The sequence below is a fragment of the Bubalus kerabau genome, chromosome 7 (genome assembly GCF_029407905.1).
Source record: "Bubalus kerabau isolate K-KA32 ecotype Philippines breed swamp buffalo chromosome 7, PCC_UOA_SB_1v2, whole genome shotgun sequence".
Classification (NCBI taxonomy): domain Eukaryota; kingdom Metazoa; phylum Chordata; class Mammalia; order Artiodactyla; family Bovidae; genus Bubalus; species Bubalus kerabau.
In genome coordinates this window covers 63937124-63956777 of record NC_073630.1, presented here as the reverse complement: position 1 = coordinate 63956777, position 19654 = coordinate 63937124, and the positions used below count along the sequence as shown (strand labels likewise).

General features: G+C 44.5%; 1 protein-coding gene across 29 annotated transcripts in view; it reads left to right on the top strand.

The window, feature by feature from the left end:
* APBB2 (amyloid beta precursor protein binding family B member 2) overlaps window positions 1–19654 on the top strand; it is a 377507-nt gene that overhangs the window by 303949 nt on the left and 53904 nt on the right. For all 29 annotated transcript variants that reach the window (XM_055588388.1, XM_055588387.1, XM_055588384.1 and 26 more), the window contains 2 exons: window positions 286–432; window positions 2834–2961. In XM_055588388.1, the coding sequence (XP_055444363.1) occupies window positions 286–432; window positions 2834–2961 (275 nt within the window). The remainder of the gene's footprint in view (window positions 1–285; window positions 433–2833; window positions 2962–19654) is intronic.

The window sequence follows — 19654 nt, the reverse complement described above, 5'->3', positions numbered from 1 at the left end:
TTACAAATATTTAAACCCATTAGCCCTATCATTCTACTTCTAATAATTGGTTCTAAGAAAAAAACTGAACAGACACACAGAAAAGTAGGCAAGAATATAGTTATTACTACATTTTTTAGTAGTGAAAAATAGCCACAATTAAATTTTTCAACAATCGAGAATTAGTTATTAAAGTAGATGATTGAACATTTTATAGTCATTGAAGACACATTATGCACATTTTGTAGAGGATCTTAGGCTACCTGGGGCCAGTAGGTAATCTCCGGTTCTCTGATTTTCTCCTAGTGTTTCGCTGTGCGCTCTCTGGGGTGGGTGGAAATGGCAGAGGAGGACCTCGCTCCTGGCAAGAGTAGTGTTGCCGTCAACAACTGCATCAGGCAGCTTTCCTACTGCAAAAACGACATCCGAGATACAGTTGGCATTTGGGGAGAGGTAAGTTACAGGTGAAAATAATTAATGTCAGACTTGCTTGCATTCCCGCTGTGCCTCATGAAACCCCAGAGGCCCAAGAGCCGAGAGACACAGTACTGAGGAGCGCTGAAGGTTTTTATTGGGTACCAGGGGTGTTCCACACTCGGCCAACCATTCTCACTTTAGGTGATCAGCCAGCAGTGGTCCCTGGCTCAGCCCTGTAATGCGGAGATTGTTGGTAGGATTGACTGATGAAGACGGCCTTTGTTGCCTTTGTGAGGATCCGAATCAATCCCAAGGAAATGCTTTGTGCGTGTGTGTGTGTGTGTGTGTGGCGGGGAGGAGCGGGGTGGATTTGATCTCCCAGTGGGTGGAAATTACACTGGGGGCCACTCCCCACTGGGTCTGGCTGCAGATTTCTTTTAACCTGCAGCCAATGACCCAGTTCCTGGTGGGAAAGAACAAAGAGAGAGAGGGAAAAGGCACCAAAAATTCCCAGTCAGCTCTCAGTTATCCCAAAGCAGGTCACCTGGTTAGCCCCCAGGGGCCCTAGGACCTGCCCTGCTCACGGGGCCCCAGCTCCTCAGGACTCTCTGATCACGCAGCTCCTGAGCACGTGGCAGCCCTCAGCTCAAAGTGGGAAGAAGGGAGCCTGGCCTTCACTGGGGGGACAGGCTGGGGAACTGCAACCCTCCCCCGTAGCTTGGCTCATTCTCCTGGCTCTGCCAACCATTGCTTAGCTGCTCACCAGCTACCCAGCCTCCATGAGGTGCTGGGAGACAGAATCTCTCCAGGACCTGCACCTCAATCATGATTAATCTACAGATTGGTTAATTAGCAGCTAGCTCTTTGTCCAGCGTCTGGACACAACTGTGACTTGATGTGTCCATAGAAAAAACCCTGCCCACAGCAAGCCTTGTGAGCTGCAGTTCCCAACAGAGACACTGGGAGGCGCGTCAGGTCTGAGGTGGCCTGCTGTCTGTTGCTCCAGGCTCTGTAGGGTCTCTACAACAGCCTGCACAAGTTTTGTTTTCTGCCAGTGCTCTGGCCTGGAAGTGGCTCTCTTCCCCTTTCTGGAGATTTCAAATCATCCTGGATCTCAGTTGTAGATGCTTGACGAGCGGAGGCATTGCAACACCCATGTCTGCCACCTCAGCAGCAGAGCTTGTGTTCACTCTGAGAACTTGTGATGGGACATCATTCTTAAAACCCAGACCAAGGAGCAGTTTATCTGTCCCGCTTTGGATTTGAAGATCAGCCAAGAAGCCTCACCATTCTGCCCCGCTAGACCATCCTGGTAGAGAAGAAAATGGTAACCCACTCCAGGATTCCTGCCTGGAGAATCCCCATCGACAGAGGAGCCTGGCAGGCTACAGTCCAGGGGTCACAAAGAGTTGGACACGACTGAAGCGACTTAGCATCGCATAGTGTAGCATAAACCTCCCTGGCATCCACGCCACAGCATCTGGGCTGACTGTGACCTTCAGTGGACACAGCCTTTCCGTCAGACAGCAAACAGTTAATAATTTCGTAAAATGCCTGAGGGTTTGCAAGGAGAATGAAGTTGGATAGGCTAGCGTTCCTGCCCTCAAAGAGCCAATAATATGTGGGGAGACAGGAGACCAGAGCCTGAACAGTGATGCTGGAAACCTCCTCCTCCCCAGTGTTGGTCTCACTGCAGCAACCCCCGTGGCTAAAGGCATCGCGGCCTCTGTGTCAGATCATGAGCAAGTCACTTAACCCGTAGGCCTCAGTTTCCCCATCGGCTAATTGGAGATAATAACAAACCAAGCTCTGAGGCAAGTGAGCCCATTCACGAGCCAAGGAGCCTGAAGCGTGTGCTGTAACATCTGAGATGTCATAAAGGCACATCAGCATTAGCTACTGAAGCACCGAGAAGTGGCACACAGCTGTGCCTGCTATTTACCAGGCAAATCACACAGATCAGAGGTGGTGTACAAACCGAGAAGAGACAGCCCTTGTTGTGGGTCCAGGAAGGCCATCACAGGGATGGCTGGTAGGGTCTGGGCAGAGGGGAAGGAATGGGGACAGAGGGGTTACGAGAGGCTGGCCAACCTGGAGTTAGTAAGAGACCAAATTCTCCAGGGAACCTGCCATTAGCCTTTTTTCTTAGAGTAAAGATTCAAAGTATAAATAATTAAAAATAAGATCCAGCTCGAAAGCAGGCTAGGGACACATTTCAGAGGATTTGGAGAAGGAGAGAGAAATTGGGCATGTGAGGGGAAGATGAAGGATTTATAAATATTTTAATCAGGAGAGGATGTTTCTCCCTTAAAAAACAAAAGTTCAGACCCAGGGGGCGATATTTTGATCATTGAAGCGACATCCCTGGGTAGCCACAAACGTCCTGAGGATGCATAGTTTTGTGCAGAAGGTAAGCGGTCTTCTCATTGAATCCCAGGGGAAGGACATGTACCTGGTCCTGGAGAACGACACGCTGAGCCTGGTGGACCCCATGGACCGCAGCGTGCTCCACGCTCAGCCCATCGTCAGCATCCGCGTGTGGGGCGTGGGCCGCGACAATGGCCGGTGAGTGCCCCACGTGTCCTCTGTCACAGCGCCAGGTGGCCCAGTTTTAGCTTAGTGCCAAGGTGGAGCCTTGCTGTTACTGCATGTCACTGACTATGAAACTGGACAGTGAACTCTCTGCAGAAATGTAAAAAGTGAAAGCACATCTCTATCCCAGCCTTATAAACCAAGCTACTTCCGTTTCCGGTTTCTGTCCCTCAGACCTGTCTCAGCCCTGCCCCTGCCTCTGGTTCTGCATGTTTCTCCACCCACCCATCCCATCTAAGTTCCCAGCTCATCCAGACTCTTGGAACTCTCACCTTGTTTTTTTTTCCTCTTCTCTGCAGTCTGTTTTAAAGTAGAGTCTCAGCTATTTCAGATGCTCTGCTATTGGTATCTTCTTCGTAGAGGGCTTGTTGGAAGGGAGAGGTTGAACAGCCTCTAATCACAAGCTTTATTTTTTTTAATTATTTTATTGAAGTATGGTTGATTTATAATGATGTGTTAATTTCTGCTATACAGCAGAGTGATTCAGTTACACATGTGTGTGTATATATATTCTTTTTCATATTCCTTTCCACTATGATTTATCACAGGATATCAAATATAGTTCCCTGTGCTACACAGTAGAACCTTGTTGATCACGAGCTTTAGGTCATTAACTCATGCTCATCAGGAACTTCTGGAGTTTGAAGTTGGCTGAACATTTTTAACATTTGAAATGTCTGGTCCTACCAACATTCCATTCAGTGTGTATTTTTCTGAAATTCTACTGAATGTTTGTCATTTCCAGCAAGTACTTCTTACTTAGATGTGTTGTGAATCTTTTTGTTCTCCAGAGTGACTGGAAACAGGGAAGTTCTGGTTTTCAAGTACATGTTCTAAGTAATAAAGTGGCAGGTATCACAGACATCAGACTTTGATACTTTTTTAAGTAATCGGGCTGCATGAAATGCATCTAACTCTTGAATTATAATTAATCTTTGGCAACTCTCAAGGTGCCCGAAGATCTCCTAGCATTTAGGGACAAGCTGTAGGATGATTTATTACTTTGTTGAAAATGGACAAGAGCATTGAGGAAGCTGGTGAAATCCCAGATGACAGAGATGGCTGTCTCGAGCCTGTGACTCCATTCCTGGGTTTTCTGGTTTATTGGGTTGTGTGGTCCTCTAGGGGGTTCAGCCTTGGCTTCACCCAGCCTCGGGCAGTAGCAAATTCAATAGTGTTTTGATTCAGTTCCAAATGCTAAGCCTGAAAGGAAAATGGATAAGCATTCATCAAAGAACAAGCATTTTTGCTGGAACCAGACATAGAAATGGTTGCAAAAGAGAGAGGTGGAGTGTCCTTTGATGGCTGATTGGATAAACCTCCCTGGGAGCACAGCTGTATCTTTGAGCTTTTGTAACAGTGATGAACAGTGACAGCTGTCCCAGGTGCTCTGAAGGGAGTAAGTAGCTAGATTATGCATCCACACCTGTCATTCACTTGCTTGGGAGAGCTGGAGCGCTGAAATTAAAGGAAAATACATGATGATGTCTGTACATATTTTAAAACGTTTAGCCTTGATGGAAGAGTGTAAGATGCTTGATCCTTCCCTCCTTCCTATCCTCCATGTTTGTTTTTAAGACGGGAGCCGAGGTGAAGATCAGTATATGCATGTCCAACTGGATGGGGTTGTGTTTTCTTAAGGTTAGCTTGTGAGTGGATTTCATCAATGAGGTTTTCAGGTCACCCCAGTTCTTTAAAGTAAGGCCAAATGCTCTCTGTTCAGGGTGAAAAATATGATTCAAATTCCAGTGGACAAAATTATTCAAGCCCTGAGCTCAGTTTCCCTCATGTGTGAAATGGGGATGATAACAAGGACCACAAAGCATGTGTATGTTTATGCCTGTGTGTATGTGTAGTAGTTGGCAGGCTGATGGGGATATAGAAAATGCTTAATGCATGTTAGCTTTGATTTGTTAAAGCAACATCCACTTGGAGAGACAGCTAATTACATGGTTTCCTTTCAAACAGAGGGTGAGGGAGGGATCAGACCTCAGGGAGGTTTTGAGTACAGTTTATCATTTGATAACAGAGGGCCAGAGGCTGTTCTAGAGGCTGTGTTCAGTTGTCCTACAAAGTGGAAAGAACTACCCACCCCTCCACTGCACCCCACTTAGCAGCCACTGCACCCAATGATATCAGTATAAATCAGGTTACCTTGCCTTGGTTATGTTTCTGAAATGTGCACTGGGTTACTTGTGTTTTTTAAACCCCTTCTTGTTCTTACTCAATGTTAGCAGGTAAGTGTAATTTAGAAATACACTGAGGGTTCCACATTAGCTTTCAGGACCTCAGGAAGCTCCTGCATTGGCTGGGGGCCCTTGAGCTGGGCTGCTTTTGGAAGCAGTAAATTAAAAATATGTCTGTCAGTGAAAGTTTCAGTTTCTCCCCAGTGCAGTTTTCATTCTCTGAAAGAAGAGACCTTTGTATTCCTGATTTTTTTTTTTTTTTAAAAGATACTTGGTTTTGCTTTTGATTCCTTTTTTCTTTTTTTCCTTTACAGCAATTTACAAGAGCAAATTCAATTTGTAATGCTGCGAAGGGACTTACACTTTGCATGAATAAAACATAAAAGTGTTTCATTTTGCTTGCAAAAACAAGTCCATTTCGAATTCTCTTTTGTAACTTCCCTTGCTGAGAAAATGGAATCTCTTAGGGGATTTCTTGATGTGGTTAAAATGAATATGAAAAGTATGTATACCAGAGGCATGAAGGGCAGATTCTCGTGAAATTCTGAGTGCTTCACTGAGCCATGTAATTTCAGAATTTATTAAGTTATTTGGGGTTTAGTATTTTCGTAAGGCTTTCAAGTGGGTTTGGTTTGCTCTGCAGAAATTCCTTATGGAGGAAGTTTACTTTGGGTAGGGAGGTGATCCAGCTGTGACACCCCCTACTAATCCCCCAGGTTGATTCAGAGAAGCCTCTTATTATGATTAGCTAAGAAGTCTCCTTGGCACCAGAAGCTGATTCCCTGTGGGGTGTCAGTGGTTGCTGGACAGAACTAAAGTTTTTGTCTTGTTCTTGAGACTCAATGCCAGCCTTAATTATGGTGCTTCTTAGAGTCTATTTGCATTATGCTGCCATATGCTCAGACACTCAGTCATGTCCAATTCTTTGCTACCCCATGGACTGCAGCCCACCAGACTCCTTTGTCCATGGTATTTCCCAGGCAAGAATACTGGAGTGGGTTGCCATTTCCTTCTCCAGGGGATCTTCCTGACCCAGGGATTGAACCCATACCTCTTTATGTCTCCTGTATTGGCAGGCAGATTCTTTGCCACTGGTATCACCTGGGAAGCATGATTACTAGGCAAAGGGAGGCCACCCTCCTTTCTTGACTGTTCTGTACTTTCGTTCTTTTTGATCACAGTGAAATAAATGTTAAGGCTCCCAGAGGCGCAGAGTGGGGAAAGGGGTTTCGTAAAGAGCCCTGCATTTCCAATCAGAATTGGAACTGCAGCCCCGGGGAGCACTCAGATTGACCCGCTCCTGTGGGAGGCTGTCCTGTGTGCCCATGGCACTGAGTTGTAGAGCTGGCATTTTGCCTCCAGGGACTGGAGCAGGCAACCACAGTGGCACCTCGCATCTTGTTTCTGTGGACCTACAGGCTTCTCTTCCAAGGATGGGTTGGGAGGGACTTTCAGGGGCTCTGCCAATCCTGGCCACAGCTCTCTTGTTTACTCACTGGGCCCTGGGAGAAAGCACGCTCCTCATTCTTGTGAAGAGGTATCAGCAGCAAGGAGACACGACTTCTGAACACAGGAGACTTGAGAGAGGGACTCTCTCTGCCTCTTGTGGCAGGTCTAGAAAGGGGCGCACAGATCCTCTGGGTGTTGCCAATAGTCTGCTATTCCCGTTTGTTTCCCATGAGAAAGGAAAGTGGTATAGTTGCAGGGTTTCAGACCCCATAAGTGGGATTTTCCACGTCAGTGTAGCATGGAGCACTAATCAGGTCAGATGCTCATAGACTTCCCTTAAAATGAGGGGGAAAAAAAAGCTCTAGGGTCAGTTGGAAGAGTGTGTTAAACCAAGTGTAACAAGCCCCTTTTCTCCGGACCCTCTCACAGGTTCTCCTGTGCTGATGTGGACTAGAACTCTTTTCTTCATGGAAATGTGATCACATGGAACACACTTTAGGAAATGCTGCTCTGGTCAATAAACTTGTTAATTTAAATTAGTGGCAACACTAGGTTGCTATTTTTGTCTTTAGAAGAATTGGAATTCCTTGTAATAAATAACCATTATAAGTGGAGACCCCCACTGGGCCTGCTCTAAGGAAATAAAATTCCTTCCTAATTAACAGCAACCCTTACAGCCATTATGCACAAGTACTTTTAAAAAAGCGCTTTCTTCTGCAGGTTGAATCTTGGCCCTGAGATACTGTCTGTGCTTTTAGTTTGTATAGCAGAGCGTCTCTTCTGAGAATGTGTTTTATGCATCTCTTTTTCTCTTTTTGATGAACAATTTTTACCTTGTGATAGATTATTCATAAATTTTCAAATGTTTATCTTGGGCTTAACTTTTGATCTAGTTAGGATCTCGGGGAACTTTTATCTAAATAACATAGTAAGTCTCAAGTGCACTGAGTAATTTTTTTTTTTTCTCTCATTTTCTCTTCTCTTGGGATATTCCCACCTGGTTTTATCCACCAAGCTCCTGGTTTACGTTGGTTTAGAAGTCTCACCACACAGAGTTCGTGCTTTTGTTTTCCTGCCAGTGTTGTTTTGTGTTGATTCTTGTGAAAAATGCTACTTAATTTCGGGACTTGGTGTGGGGGCTGATGCATGGGGCATCCTGCCTGTAAACTAGTTAAAATATGTCAAACTGTAACTTACAGGCTTTTAAATGTAAAAGATGGCTGAGTAACCAATGTCTTTAAACCCTTTTATTTTAGGGATTAACTGAGGTCAGAGAGTGTGATTTGCCTTAAGTGACCCAGCTAACTGGGCAAAGACAGACTCCTGGGAATTGTCCTCTGTCCAAGGAGGAGCTCCTCCGTTAATCCTGACAAGACATAATGGATGGTCCAGAGTAACCTGGGGTCAGCAGGGAGACTAAGAACTCCACAACTAGGCCTGGTCCCTTTCCTTAATGAGATAAAACCAGGGGTGTGAATTAACAGTAGAGGCCCCCGAGCTAAAAGTGTCTTTCCATCTTTAACGGATTATTTTAAAAAGGAAAGGTTAAAAAACAATATGAGACTCAAATGCGGTGGACCCAATATGGCCTGGTTCTTTACAGAAAGAGTGTTGAAGGTAATAATGCATTCATCATTATTGAATCAGGCAGTCATTGTGACTTCTAAAGGAAGTCTGTGGAAACAGCAAGTCCTGTTCTGCTGTCCGGTGTGTTCCTAGTCTGACTGGCCAAGGGACTTGTCTCTTAAGTTGACGGCGACCTGGAACCCTCGCACGTCATGTTACGCCCACATTCTCATCACATCCCTTTGGCCCCATGCCACTGCAAAGGATTCTTGGAAATGGAGTCCCTAGCTGGGCCAACAGTTGCCAAGTCAATACCACTATCACCAAAGAAGAGGTGAAACAAGCGGGCTTCTGACAGTCTGGAAACGAATCACCCCCGTGTTCCCAGCCTGTGACCTGTTGCTTCCTATGCCAGTTATTGGGCCGCTGTCCCTGAGCTCCAAACCCACCGTTCTCTGCTTGCTTTATGAGGCTGGAGCCGGGACTCTGCAGACCACACTTCTGCTTCTCTGGTTTGCTGCTGTTACGTTAGGTTCAGACTTGACGGGACTGTGTGGCTGGAGGGAGGGAGGGACTTAGTTCCTGCGGTGAGCTTCATCCTGGAACAGGATTTTTATCTCTGTGCATCAGTTGTGACGCAGTTTTCCCAATAGAGAAATGCAGAACCACCAGCACAGCTGGCTCAGGCACCCCCTTTAAAGGTCCGGGTCCCTGGCCCTGCTTCAAGTCTAGAGACACCAGCCCAGCGTACTGCCTCCTCCGTGTCAGAGGTTTCGCTCCATGGGGCTTCTCCAAACTTCTGGGTTTTACTAGTTCCAACCTCTGCCCTCTGCTCTCTCCACCCTCCAGGTCACAGCCCTGCTCTTGCAGTGGCTGCCTTCATGATAACTTCTTCCTATTCCCCTTTCATTTTGTAGTTACCATTCTTTATATGATCTTCTCTCTCTGTTCCAATAACTGACGTGGTTCCGGTCTCCTGCCTCTACTCTCTGTTGTTGACCCTTAAATTGAATTAGCCCTGACTGCAGGAGGCTGTGTGGAGGGCGTGTCTGCCAAGAAAAGGGCTTTCAGGCGACCAAGTTGAGTGCAGCTATTCTTTCTGTCCAGCCTTGCACACTGTGGGTGCCAAGGAAACATCCTTTGTCAGTGATAAAGGGCTGTTCTCTTTTAGGATTTTAGAAATAATGGGCCCCTTGGTTTCTGAGCTAATCAGAACGTTACCTCTATTTTCACTTTGCCATTGTTTGTTTTCCTAGGGGTGATGGAGGGAGGCGGGTCCTCACGGGGAGGATGGAAAGCCTCCTAATGACAAGTAGTCAGAGGGTTCTCTGAGCCAGCCGGTAATGAAAGATTGATGGAATTGCAAGATCTGCTGATAAAAGTTTAATCTAAGGTATATGCTGTCTTGCCTCAGGGAGAAAAGTCTTCAGGGAGACAGTAGTAATTCTCTCCCTTTGCTCCAATATTATCTTGACCTCTAGAGTTAATTTCTTTTTAATGCAGACACATAGTAAGCAGAGGCATCAGGATTTACTTGACCATTCTGCCGACTTACACCTTGGTTGTATTTTATCTCTATGAAAGTGGCCTCCTTGCCTTCTATTAATCATGCCAGGATGCTAGCTAATACTTTCAGTCTAGAATAACCTTTACGGAAAGACACAGTAAGTGATTGTCTAAGAGGTCCCTCAGAGGAGTACGTGGAGGGTGTTTGCAAGCCGATCCATCTTGGTGTTGCTGTCCCTGTTGGTGAATGTATGAAAGACAACAGTTTCTTCTGAGAAATGCATCTTCTGTTTTGATAACTGGTCCACTGTTTCTCATAAGCATGTTTTAGCACCAGGCAGTGAAATGTAGGGGCTTGAGGCTGTCATATCAAAAGGAAGCAAAAAATTGTGATGATGATCCCTGAGCAACTTCCATCTCTCGCACTTCCCCTGACTCCCAAGTCAGATGAGGGATGGCCCTTTCTGGATGCAGCAGAGGGGTGATCCATCATGCTAGGCTCCAGTGATTCACTGTCAGTCTGGAAAGTGCCACAATCTTCTTGGAACACTGGAGGCTTCCAAAACCAGAAGGCAGTATAGTATCAGTGACGACGTAGCCTAACGACCCACACCAACCTGGATTCACGTCTTAGCAGGAAATGTTGTAACTGTTGTAACCCAGAGTGTCACTCTGTTATTGGACTGTTGTATAAACTTAAAAAATGATTGTTTGATAAGCCGCTAAAAGCCTTATGTTACCACAGATGAATAAACAGTCACTGCTTTCATATACAAATCATCACCTTGAACTCTTACACTTAAATGTAATCATCTCAGATTTTGGGCTTCATGGTGGATACAATGATTGAGGGTATAATGCAACTCCTTTATTTTCTTGGGCTCCAAAATCACTGCAGCCATAAAATTAAAAGACACTTGCTCCTTGGAAGAAAAGCTATGACAAACCTAGACAGAATATTACAAAAGCAGAGACATTACTTTGCCAATGAAGGTCTGTATAATCAAAGCTATCGTTTTTCCAGTAGTCATGTATGGATATGAGAGTTGGACCATAAAGAAGGCTGAACGCCAAAGAATTGATGCTTATGAACTGTTGTGTTGGAGAAGAGTCTTGAGAGTCCCTTGGACTATAAGGAAATCCAACCAGTCAATCCTGAATTCATCAATCAATCAAGGAAATCACTCCTGCATATTCATTAGAAAGACTTAATACTGAAACAGAAGCTCCAATACTTTGGCCGCCTGATGCAAAGAGCCAACTCATTAGAAAAGACCTTGATACTGGGAAAGACTGAAGGCAGGAGGAGAAGGGGACAACAGAGGACGAGATGGTTGGATGGCATCACTGACTCAATGGACGTGAATTTGAGTAAGCGCCAGGAGATGGTGAAGGACAGGGAAGCCTGGTGTGCTCAGTCCATGGGGTTGCAAAGTCGGATACGACTGAGCAACTGAACAACAACAAATGATTCATTTCTACTCACAGAACCACTTCTGACAGCAAATGTGTCCGTGTTCCACACCAAACAACTCTCCAGGTCTCTGCCAACAGTAACTAAGTGTCCTGCAATGTAACTCAATTCCAACACTATCAGGAGTTAGCCCAGACCCCCACGTTGAAGGCTCAGTCCCCACAAGACTGCCCCCACTTCAGTCACAAGTCCAGGCCACCCCCACATCTGCCAGAGCAGCTGTAAATCGGAGGCTCCCAGGGAGGTTTCTCCATTGGTTCAGTGATTTGCTAGAATAGTTTACAGAACTCAGGAAAACACTTTACTTACTGTTACCAGTTTCCTATAATGGATACAAATAAACAGCCAGAAGAAGTACATAGGGTGAGATTCAAAAGGGTTATGAGCTTCTATCCCCATGGAGTTTGTGGGTATATCACTGTCCTGGCACCTGGATGTGTTCACCCCCAACCCCCAAAATTATCCCGACCCGATTGTTCAGGAGTTTTATGGAGGTTGCCTTACTCAGGCTGATTGATGAAATCATGGGCTCTTGGTGATTAGCTTGATCTCCAGGCCCTCTCACCTCCCTGGAAGTTGGGGTAAAATTGTAAATCCCTACCCTTGAATCACAGTGCGGTTTTTCTGGGACCAGCCTCCATCCTGAAGCTATGTAGGGGACCTCCAGACATCTCATTCATGTACAGAAAGATCTGCTTGTCACTCTGCATGTTTCTAGGGTTTTACAAGCCCTTGTGTCAGGAACCAGGGACTAAGACCAACTGTTATAACAAAAGGCACTCCTACCACTCAGGAAGTTATAAGAGTTTTAGGAGTTTTGTGCCAGAACAAAAACTAATATATATTTCTTATTATATTATAATATCACAGTGTACAGTTGGTCACTGGAGAAGACAAATTTGAGGACATTAGGTGGAATTCAAAAGTGTCTCACTGTATATAATTATGTCAAGATTTTGAGAGCTAGGGTGATCAAGAGAAGGAATACTGAAGTAGGAATCCCACTGTTTGCAATTTAATAATAATCCTTGTTCTTCCCTTGCACTGGTACTGGGGACACTTGGCATCCTAGCCTGTCCGTCTGCAGTGGGGATCATTGCTGGAATGGCAGAGATATGGAGGTGCCTTCATAGGACTGCCAGGCATTGTCCCCAGGGGCAATACCTTTATTGAGGATGTAATATCTTCCAGTAGTCATGTACAGATGTGAGAGTTGGACCATAAAGAAGATTGAGTGCCAAAGAATTGATACTTTGGAATTGTAGTGCAGGAGAAGACTCTTGAAAGTCCCTTGAACAGCAAAGAGATCAAACCGATGAATCCTAAAGGAAATCAACTCTGAATACTCATAGGAAGGACCGATGCCAAAGCTGAAGCTCCAATATTTTGGCCACTTGATGCGAAGAACCAACTCATTGGAAAATACCCTGATGCTGGGAAAGATTGAGGACAGAAGAAGGGGGTGACAGAGAATGAGATGGTTGGATGGCATCACCAACTCAATGGACATGAGTTTGAGCAAGCTCTGGGAGATGCTAAAGGACAGGGAGACCTGGCCTGCAACAGTCCATTGGGTCACAAAGAGTCAGACACGACTTAGCAACTGAATAAAAATATTTCCTTAAAGTATTAGCCTGGGCCAATCATAACAGATTATAAAAATCAGTAGAAATTTTAAAACATAGGATGTTGGCATGATTTTGTCTTTGACTTTAAATATCTAAAACTCTTCTGTTATTGGTTCCTTGTGAGTCTTGACTTGATGAGATGATGCCTCTTCAAGGGCTAACATTAATGTTTAGAATCCCCTGGCCCCCTGCCACAACCAAGTGGCTTAATGTGTCCCTAACCCTCTTATTAAACTAGACTTGATGCTTACATATCACAGCTGTGAATTAAAGCCTGGCAATGAATTGTGTATGCGAGAGTTATTTTTTTAATAGAGAAAAGTGAGAATTAGTAAAAATTATCCTGTAATGAAAGTTCAGTCCAGTCACTTGGGATCCATGACTTCCTTCCATCCTTCCTTCCGGCATGAAGGCATGTTCATGCCTGGGTTGGCATGAGTCACACCAGCTGCCACTGGGGTCCATGCTTCTCTTCTCCAGTTCGCTTGCCTCTCTCCTTCGGCAAGACAACAACCGAGTTATGCTCCCTTCTTTATTAATATGTTTGCTGCTTTTTAGCAGCACCCAACCTATGGGCTCCAGCACTGCGTCTCCTGTTGCTTTATTATACCTTCAACTGGGAAGTCTTCTTTTCCAGGCAGTTCCCAAAGAGTGCTCTTGGAACTACTCTTTAGAAAAAGGAAGAGATGGAAGGAAATAAAAAATAAGAATTAAGAAATTGAAGTCAGGGTCCTCAAACAAGGACTCATTTCTGAAGGTAAAGCCCTGGGAGCAGAGTCAGGCAGGCATGGTTTCAGTGGTCAGAGATTAGAAGTACCAGATTAGAAAGTGAAAGTGAAGTCGCTCAGTCGTGTCCGACTCTTTGCAACCCCATGGACTATAGCCTACCAGGCTCCTCCGTCCATGGGATTTCCCAGGCAAGAGTACTGGAGTGGGGTGCCATTGCCTTCTCCAGATTAGACTTGGGCCAAATAAAAATACATGAGCCAAAGAGTTCATTTTTAGTGGAAAGGGTAAATCTTGAGAAACCCGGGAAGAATCATTTGGATTATAAATAAAGGAACACAGAGGCAGTGACAGGCTCATCTGGCACCATTCACATATCCAGCAAAGTTGAGTGGAATGGGGAGGGAGTGGGGAGTAAGAAAAAGAAAACCTTTAGAAAAGTCTGTTATTTTGCCTGGTATTTTACACCAGAAACATGCCAAAGGGGAAGAAGGGTCTGAAAATACTGGGGTGGAATAGGTGAGGTAGGGGTGCACAATTACAGCCTCTGCAGGAGCCCAGGGTTGCAGGAGGCTGAGTTCAGGGCTTGCTGGCAAACAGAGCAGTCAGATACTGGGGCAGGGGACTGACCATGCACCGAAGGCCACCATTCTCTGAAGGCAGTGCCTTGTGCTTATAATTGCTTCTCTAGGCCCTGTCTTGCCAAGTCTGCCTCTTTGGATGAGTGGCTCCAGCTGCATTTTCAAGGGCTCCTCTTTTCATGCACAGAGCACCCTGGCCCATTAGAGATCCACATTCGGGCAGGACTCAGGCACCCAGGCCCCGGATCCTGGACCACCCAGCTGAGAGCAGGGCAGGTCATGGTAGAGTGGAGGGTCCCTTTGTGGCTGGAAAATTGTGGCCCCTGCCTCTTGATCCCTAAATCTTTTCTTGGCACTCCCCTAAGGGAGTACTCCTATGTATAAATTTATTGGAAACAAAGCCAGAAAAATCTAAGTCTCAGTTATTAGCCCAGTAGAACCAAATGTTTCTATGAAGGCACTGAAAGCAGGTGAGTCCCAGGAGACAGACTACATAGGGAACGACAGCCTGTGGGGCGGGGTCAGCTGTGCAGGAATTTTACAGACGGCACCAGTTGTTTGATTACCAAAGCTGTGCAATAGGTATTTGGCTCAGACTGAAAGTATCTGATTCTCCCTGGCCCTGATCCGTCAGCAGCCCTCCCACCCTTCAGTGTTTGAACATAACTGGAATGGGGATTGGGATAATGATGAGAGAGCAGCAGTCATTCCTAAATCTGTAAGCATCTGTCTGAGTTCCAGTGAATTCATCTGCCTTATGAAAGAAGCTTCCCTCCTTCTTGCAAACCATGAGGCTGTAGATAGCGGTGTGTGCATAGCGCCTCCTTGGCCAGCCTATACCCAGGTCACATTTGCCCTCAGTCCACTGTGGTTCATGGCTCTGCTGTCTAATCAGCTGCACAGCCAACAACTTACTGCCCCCACCAACATGTAGGAGTGGTCAGGCGCTAAGGATTCTGTCCCTCCCCCCGGCATGGTGGCCAAGTGCACAGGTCCAGCTGTGCTGGATTGTGCCCTCGCCCTGCACTTCCCTTCCCTTATCTGCTGTCCTTTCCCGCTTGCCCACTTTCTCCTCATGTAGCCTTTATGTTTCCTTGGATTGAACCGGCCATTCCCTCCTCCAGGGCACAACCCAACCCAATGGGAACTTAAATCCCAGCACCTCTGAAGGGAGCCTTATTTAACTTGATGATTATGTGTGTGTGTTCACTCACATGAAAATAAATTTTGCAAGGAGAGTTGTTAGATTTTTTTTTATTTGCTGTGTGAGCCCCCACATTCTTTGTAGCCATCTGTTTTTTGTGTCATTGGCTTTCAAGCTATTTTGTCCTAACCCGTAAGAAATATAGTTTATGACACGATCTAGTTTTTCCCCTCCCTGCCTTCCCTTTACTCACACAAAAATTGCACACAGCAATACTTATCTTTGCAGTGTGTTCTGTTCCTTGATTTTTTTTTTCTTTGCTACACTCTATTTAACTTTTTGAATGCTGTTTTTTACCACTAATTGATTATGGTCCGAATTACACTGATCTTTGGTTACCTTTTCCAAAAAGTCCTTGAACTGACCACTCTACCAGCCTAATACCTGGGGTTTAAATTTAAAAAGATTGCATAAACAAATAATTTGGGGAAACATCTTATTCTCAGAGAGCCCAAAATACACAGCTTACCTGTTTAAGGCTCTACGCTCTCCTCTGTGCATGCTCAGTTATGTCTGACTCTTTATGACCCCAGGGGCTGTCGCCCACCAGGCTCCTCTGTCCATGGGATTCTCTAGGCAAGAATACTGGAGTGGGTTGCCATTTCCTTCTCCAGATCTTCCCCATGTCTCCTGCATGTCCTGCATTGGTAGACAAATTCTTTACCATTGAACCATTGGGCTTCCCAAGCTGTCCTGCGCTTAACACTTCATGAGCGTAAAACACATTCTTTGCTTCCTACCGACGAACTTCAGGGAATCAGCGGCATTTCTGGGGCCCACCAGATTAGAAAACACCGTGGTGCACTGATTTAGAGACTGAATGATGACTGTCTATCACGGTCTGTCGTCACAGATCTCTGTTTTAGATTTTCATTTGCCTAGCACTCCACTCCCCATGCCTGCACTGAGAAGTGTGGTATTGTCAGAAGCACAGTTTTCGGTACAGTCAGTGGATTCTCCTTAAAGAATTTAGTTAACCAGGGCACTCAAAGCCGGTGCACTGGGACAACCCAGAGGGATGGGATGGGGAGGGAGGTGGAGGGGGGTTCGGGATGGGGGACACGTGTACACCTGTGGCTGATTCATGTCAATGTATGGCAAAAACCACCACAATATTGTAACATAATTAGCCTCCAATTAAATAAATTTTAAAAGAATTTGGTTTATGGTGCAAATTGCATAGTTTGTCATGTTTCTCTCTTTGCCAGGAAGTTTCAAGTTAAAGCAGACTCTCAGTTGCAGTAATATTACATTGAACCATATGACTGCCTTTTTTGAGGATCTGAGATGGTTGGATGTAGTTCAAATTAATATTTAGCCTAACCGATTTATAGAATCACTTCCTTCTTCCATTTGGTTTTAAATCTTATTCTAATTTAAGAGCCTGCTAGAATATGTGTCTTCTGTTGTAAACCACTTTATTCTTTTGGAAAGCAAATGGATATAAATTTTAATAAGTAAATAGAGTCCAGCTGTAATGTCCCATTAACCAATAGAGTGTTTAAAATACAGATTTTTTCCTAATTTCCCTATTATTCAGTAGTTGGTAAATGCTGTGGATTCTGCAATGAGGAGTATTTTGAGGGAAATTTTTTCCCCTGTACAATCCCTGGGTGGATATGAGAACAACAAATTAAAAAATATATCTTTGTAGACAGTGACTATTTATTGGCCAGTCCAAATGATACTTGCTTTCTGCATGAATTAGAGAATAATAGTGTCACAGAAGCCACCTCAGCCCTCAAGGTACTTGCTCACCAGGCTAGTTTTCTCCACCAGGGATCTCATTACAAAGATAAGCAGCAGTTACTAAAAACATTACATCTAATGGATGGTGTGGAATTTCCTAATATATTTCCTCCATAGAGTCAGTGGCCTAGAGTAATGGGTGAGCCCCTTTATTGTCTAGAGGAAATATTTTGATTTATCTCTGTATAGCTTCTAGCTTAAGAGTTGCTTTGGGTTTTGTTTTTTTTTTTTTAACTTAGAAGAAACTGTAGAAGATATTTATTAAAAAAGATAAAACCTAATCCTATTCATTAAATTCATTAAGTCAAAGGTTGAAATAAAAGGGAGGGAAATTTTTTTAATAAAAGATAAGGTTTTAATATGTCTATACTGAACAAATTAGAGTGCCTCTCTTTTAAAAAAAGAGAAGGTGTATATCTTAAGTCTGAATCTTGAGTCACTTGTAATCATCATGTTGTTAATCATTGTTATAGGCCTTGGACTCATACTGTTAGAACAGGTTATAGCAAAGAGGTATGTTAACCAGGGCAGGAGGAGAGTAGAAACGGCTGTCATCATCCAGAAGGGGCACCGAGTTTTGTTTTTTTAACTTGGTAATTTCACCATAATTGCACCTGTGCATCTCTAAATGCTCTGTCAGGGTGGCTTGCTTTATGCCCAAGGCCACACCGTCCTTGTGTCCGCCTTGAAGTTGCAGACTGTGGGATTTCTTTTCCCTCTCCTCCTTCCCCTCTTGTGTGGACCCATCTACCTCTCTGGGAACTTATTAGACACCCATGTATTAAGTCCCCAATATGTGTCAGCCACCGTGCTTGGCACCAAGGATATCACTATGAACAAGCGCTTCATGGTTCCTGCCTTCGTGGGTGATACTAAATGGAGTAGTAAGAGTAAGTAATTAGATGAGTTCTTCAGTCCCATGAAGCACTTTGTAGTATAACTATCCAGATAGCGAAGTATCAAATATCTAAGTACATGGCATGTCCTTATCACTTAGTCCAGGTCCCACCTCTTCTGTTAGCCTTTTTGTCACCATTTGTATCAGTCAGCACTGTCTAGGTTATACTTCAGTAACAATCAAGACCAGTGGCTTAGGACAGTCCTCATTCTACTAAATGTCTGTGCCATGTTGGCTGGAGGTACTGCTTCTTGTAGTACCTCCTTATTATGTGTCCAAGGCAGAAGGGAGTGCCACGGTTTAGAGTTTTGCCAGCCATGGTGTTAGGAGGGAAAAATGCACTGACTCTTAAAACTTCTGCTTAGGAACAACACTTAACACTTTTTCTCACACTTCTCTGGCTAAAGCAAGTTACATGTCCCAGTGTGACTTCAGGAAATGGGAAGATTTACTTCCCTAGGAAAGGGACTGGATATATTCATATCACTGCAGTGCCCTATGATCTCTTTGATCTCTCTAGTCATGTAGATCTTAAATGACACTTCATCTTTCAACCCTGTGTAGTTACTTAATGTAAATGTGTGCCCCTCCCCAGTTAGATTATAAATTCCCAGATAACTAGCACATGTTTTAGTCTTCCTTATGTGTAACTCAGCATGATGCTGGCCTTATGTTAGGTTCTTAAAAATGATCATAAATTGTATGAAGGCGAGAAGAGAGAATAATCAGAACTCTCTCCATGTTTTAATATAATGCTTGATAGTCTACTGAGGATCTGTGTACACTATCTCCTTTAATCTTTTCAAGGACCAAAGGACATAATATTATGCCTTTAACAGATGAGAAAAGTGAGACCCAGACCTTGTACATGACTTGCTTACTATTGCACCAAAAAAAAAAAGTGATTGAGCTATATCTGAAACCATGAATTCTAAATCCTGGGCCAGTGGTTTTACCTACTCCTGTAGTTGTTAATGTGAACACTCCGATTTTTAACTTGTGCTGAGGATCACACAGAGGGAGGGAGAAGGATACTTCAGAAAGAACTGAAAGCCCGAGATGTTATCTCCTGGCATCTGGGTGATAGCAGAGCTGAGGGAGACACACAGCAGAACTCTCGTCTTGAATTCAGCAGGCCAGTGCATTAGTTTACCTGTAGCTCCTGCAACAAATTATCATGAACTTGATGGTTTAAAACAATATAAATTTGTTCTCTCACAGTCTGAAAACCAGTAGTTCAGCATCAGTTTCATGAAGCCCAAATCAAGACGTTTGTAGGCTCACTGTCTCCAGAGCTCCTTGCCTGGAGAAGGAAGAATCTATTCCTTGCCCCCTCTTCCAGCTGCTGATGGCTGCTGGCATTGTTTGGCTGTGCCATCACTCCTGTCTCCACATCCTCTTTCTGTAGGCTTCTCTTCTAAGTTTGTGATCTCCCTCTGACTCTCCCTGGTAGGGATGTGTGTGATTAGATTTAGAACCCACCCAGATAATCCAGGAAAATATCCCCATGTCAAGATCATCAGCTCTGCTCTATGTTACATGGCAGCCTGGATGGGAGGGGAGTTTGTGGGAAAATGGATACATGCGTATGTATAGTTGAGTCCCTTTGGTCTCCACCTGAAACCATCACAACACTGTTAATCAACTATACTCCAAAATAAAAGTTTTTAAAAAAAGATCATCAATTTAATCATATCTG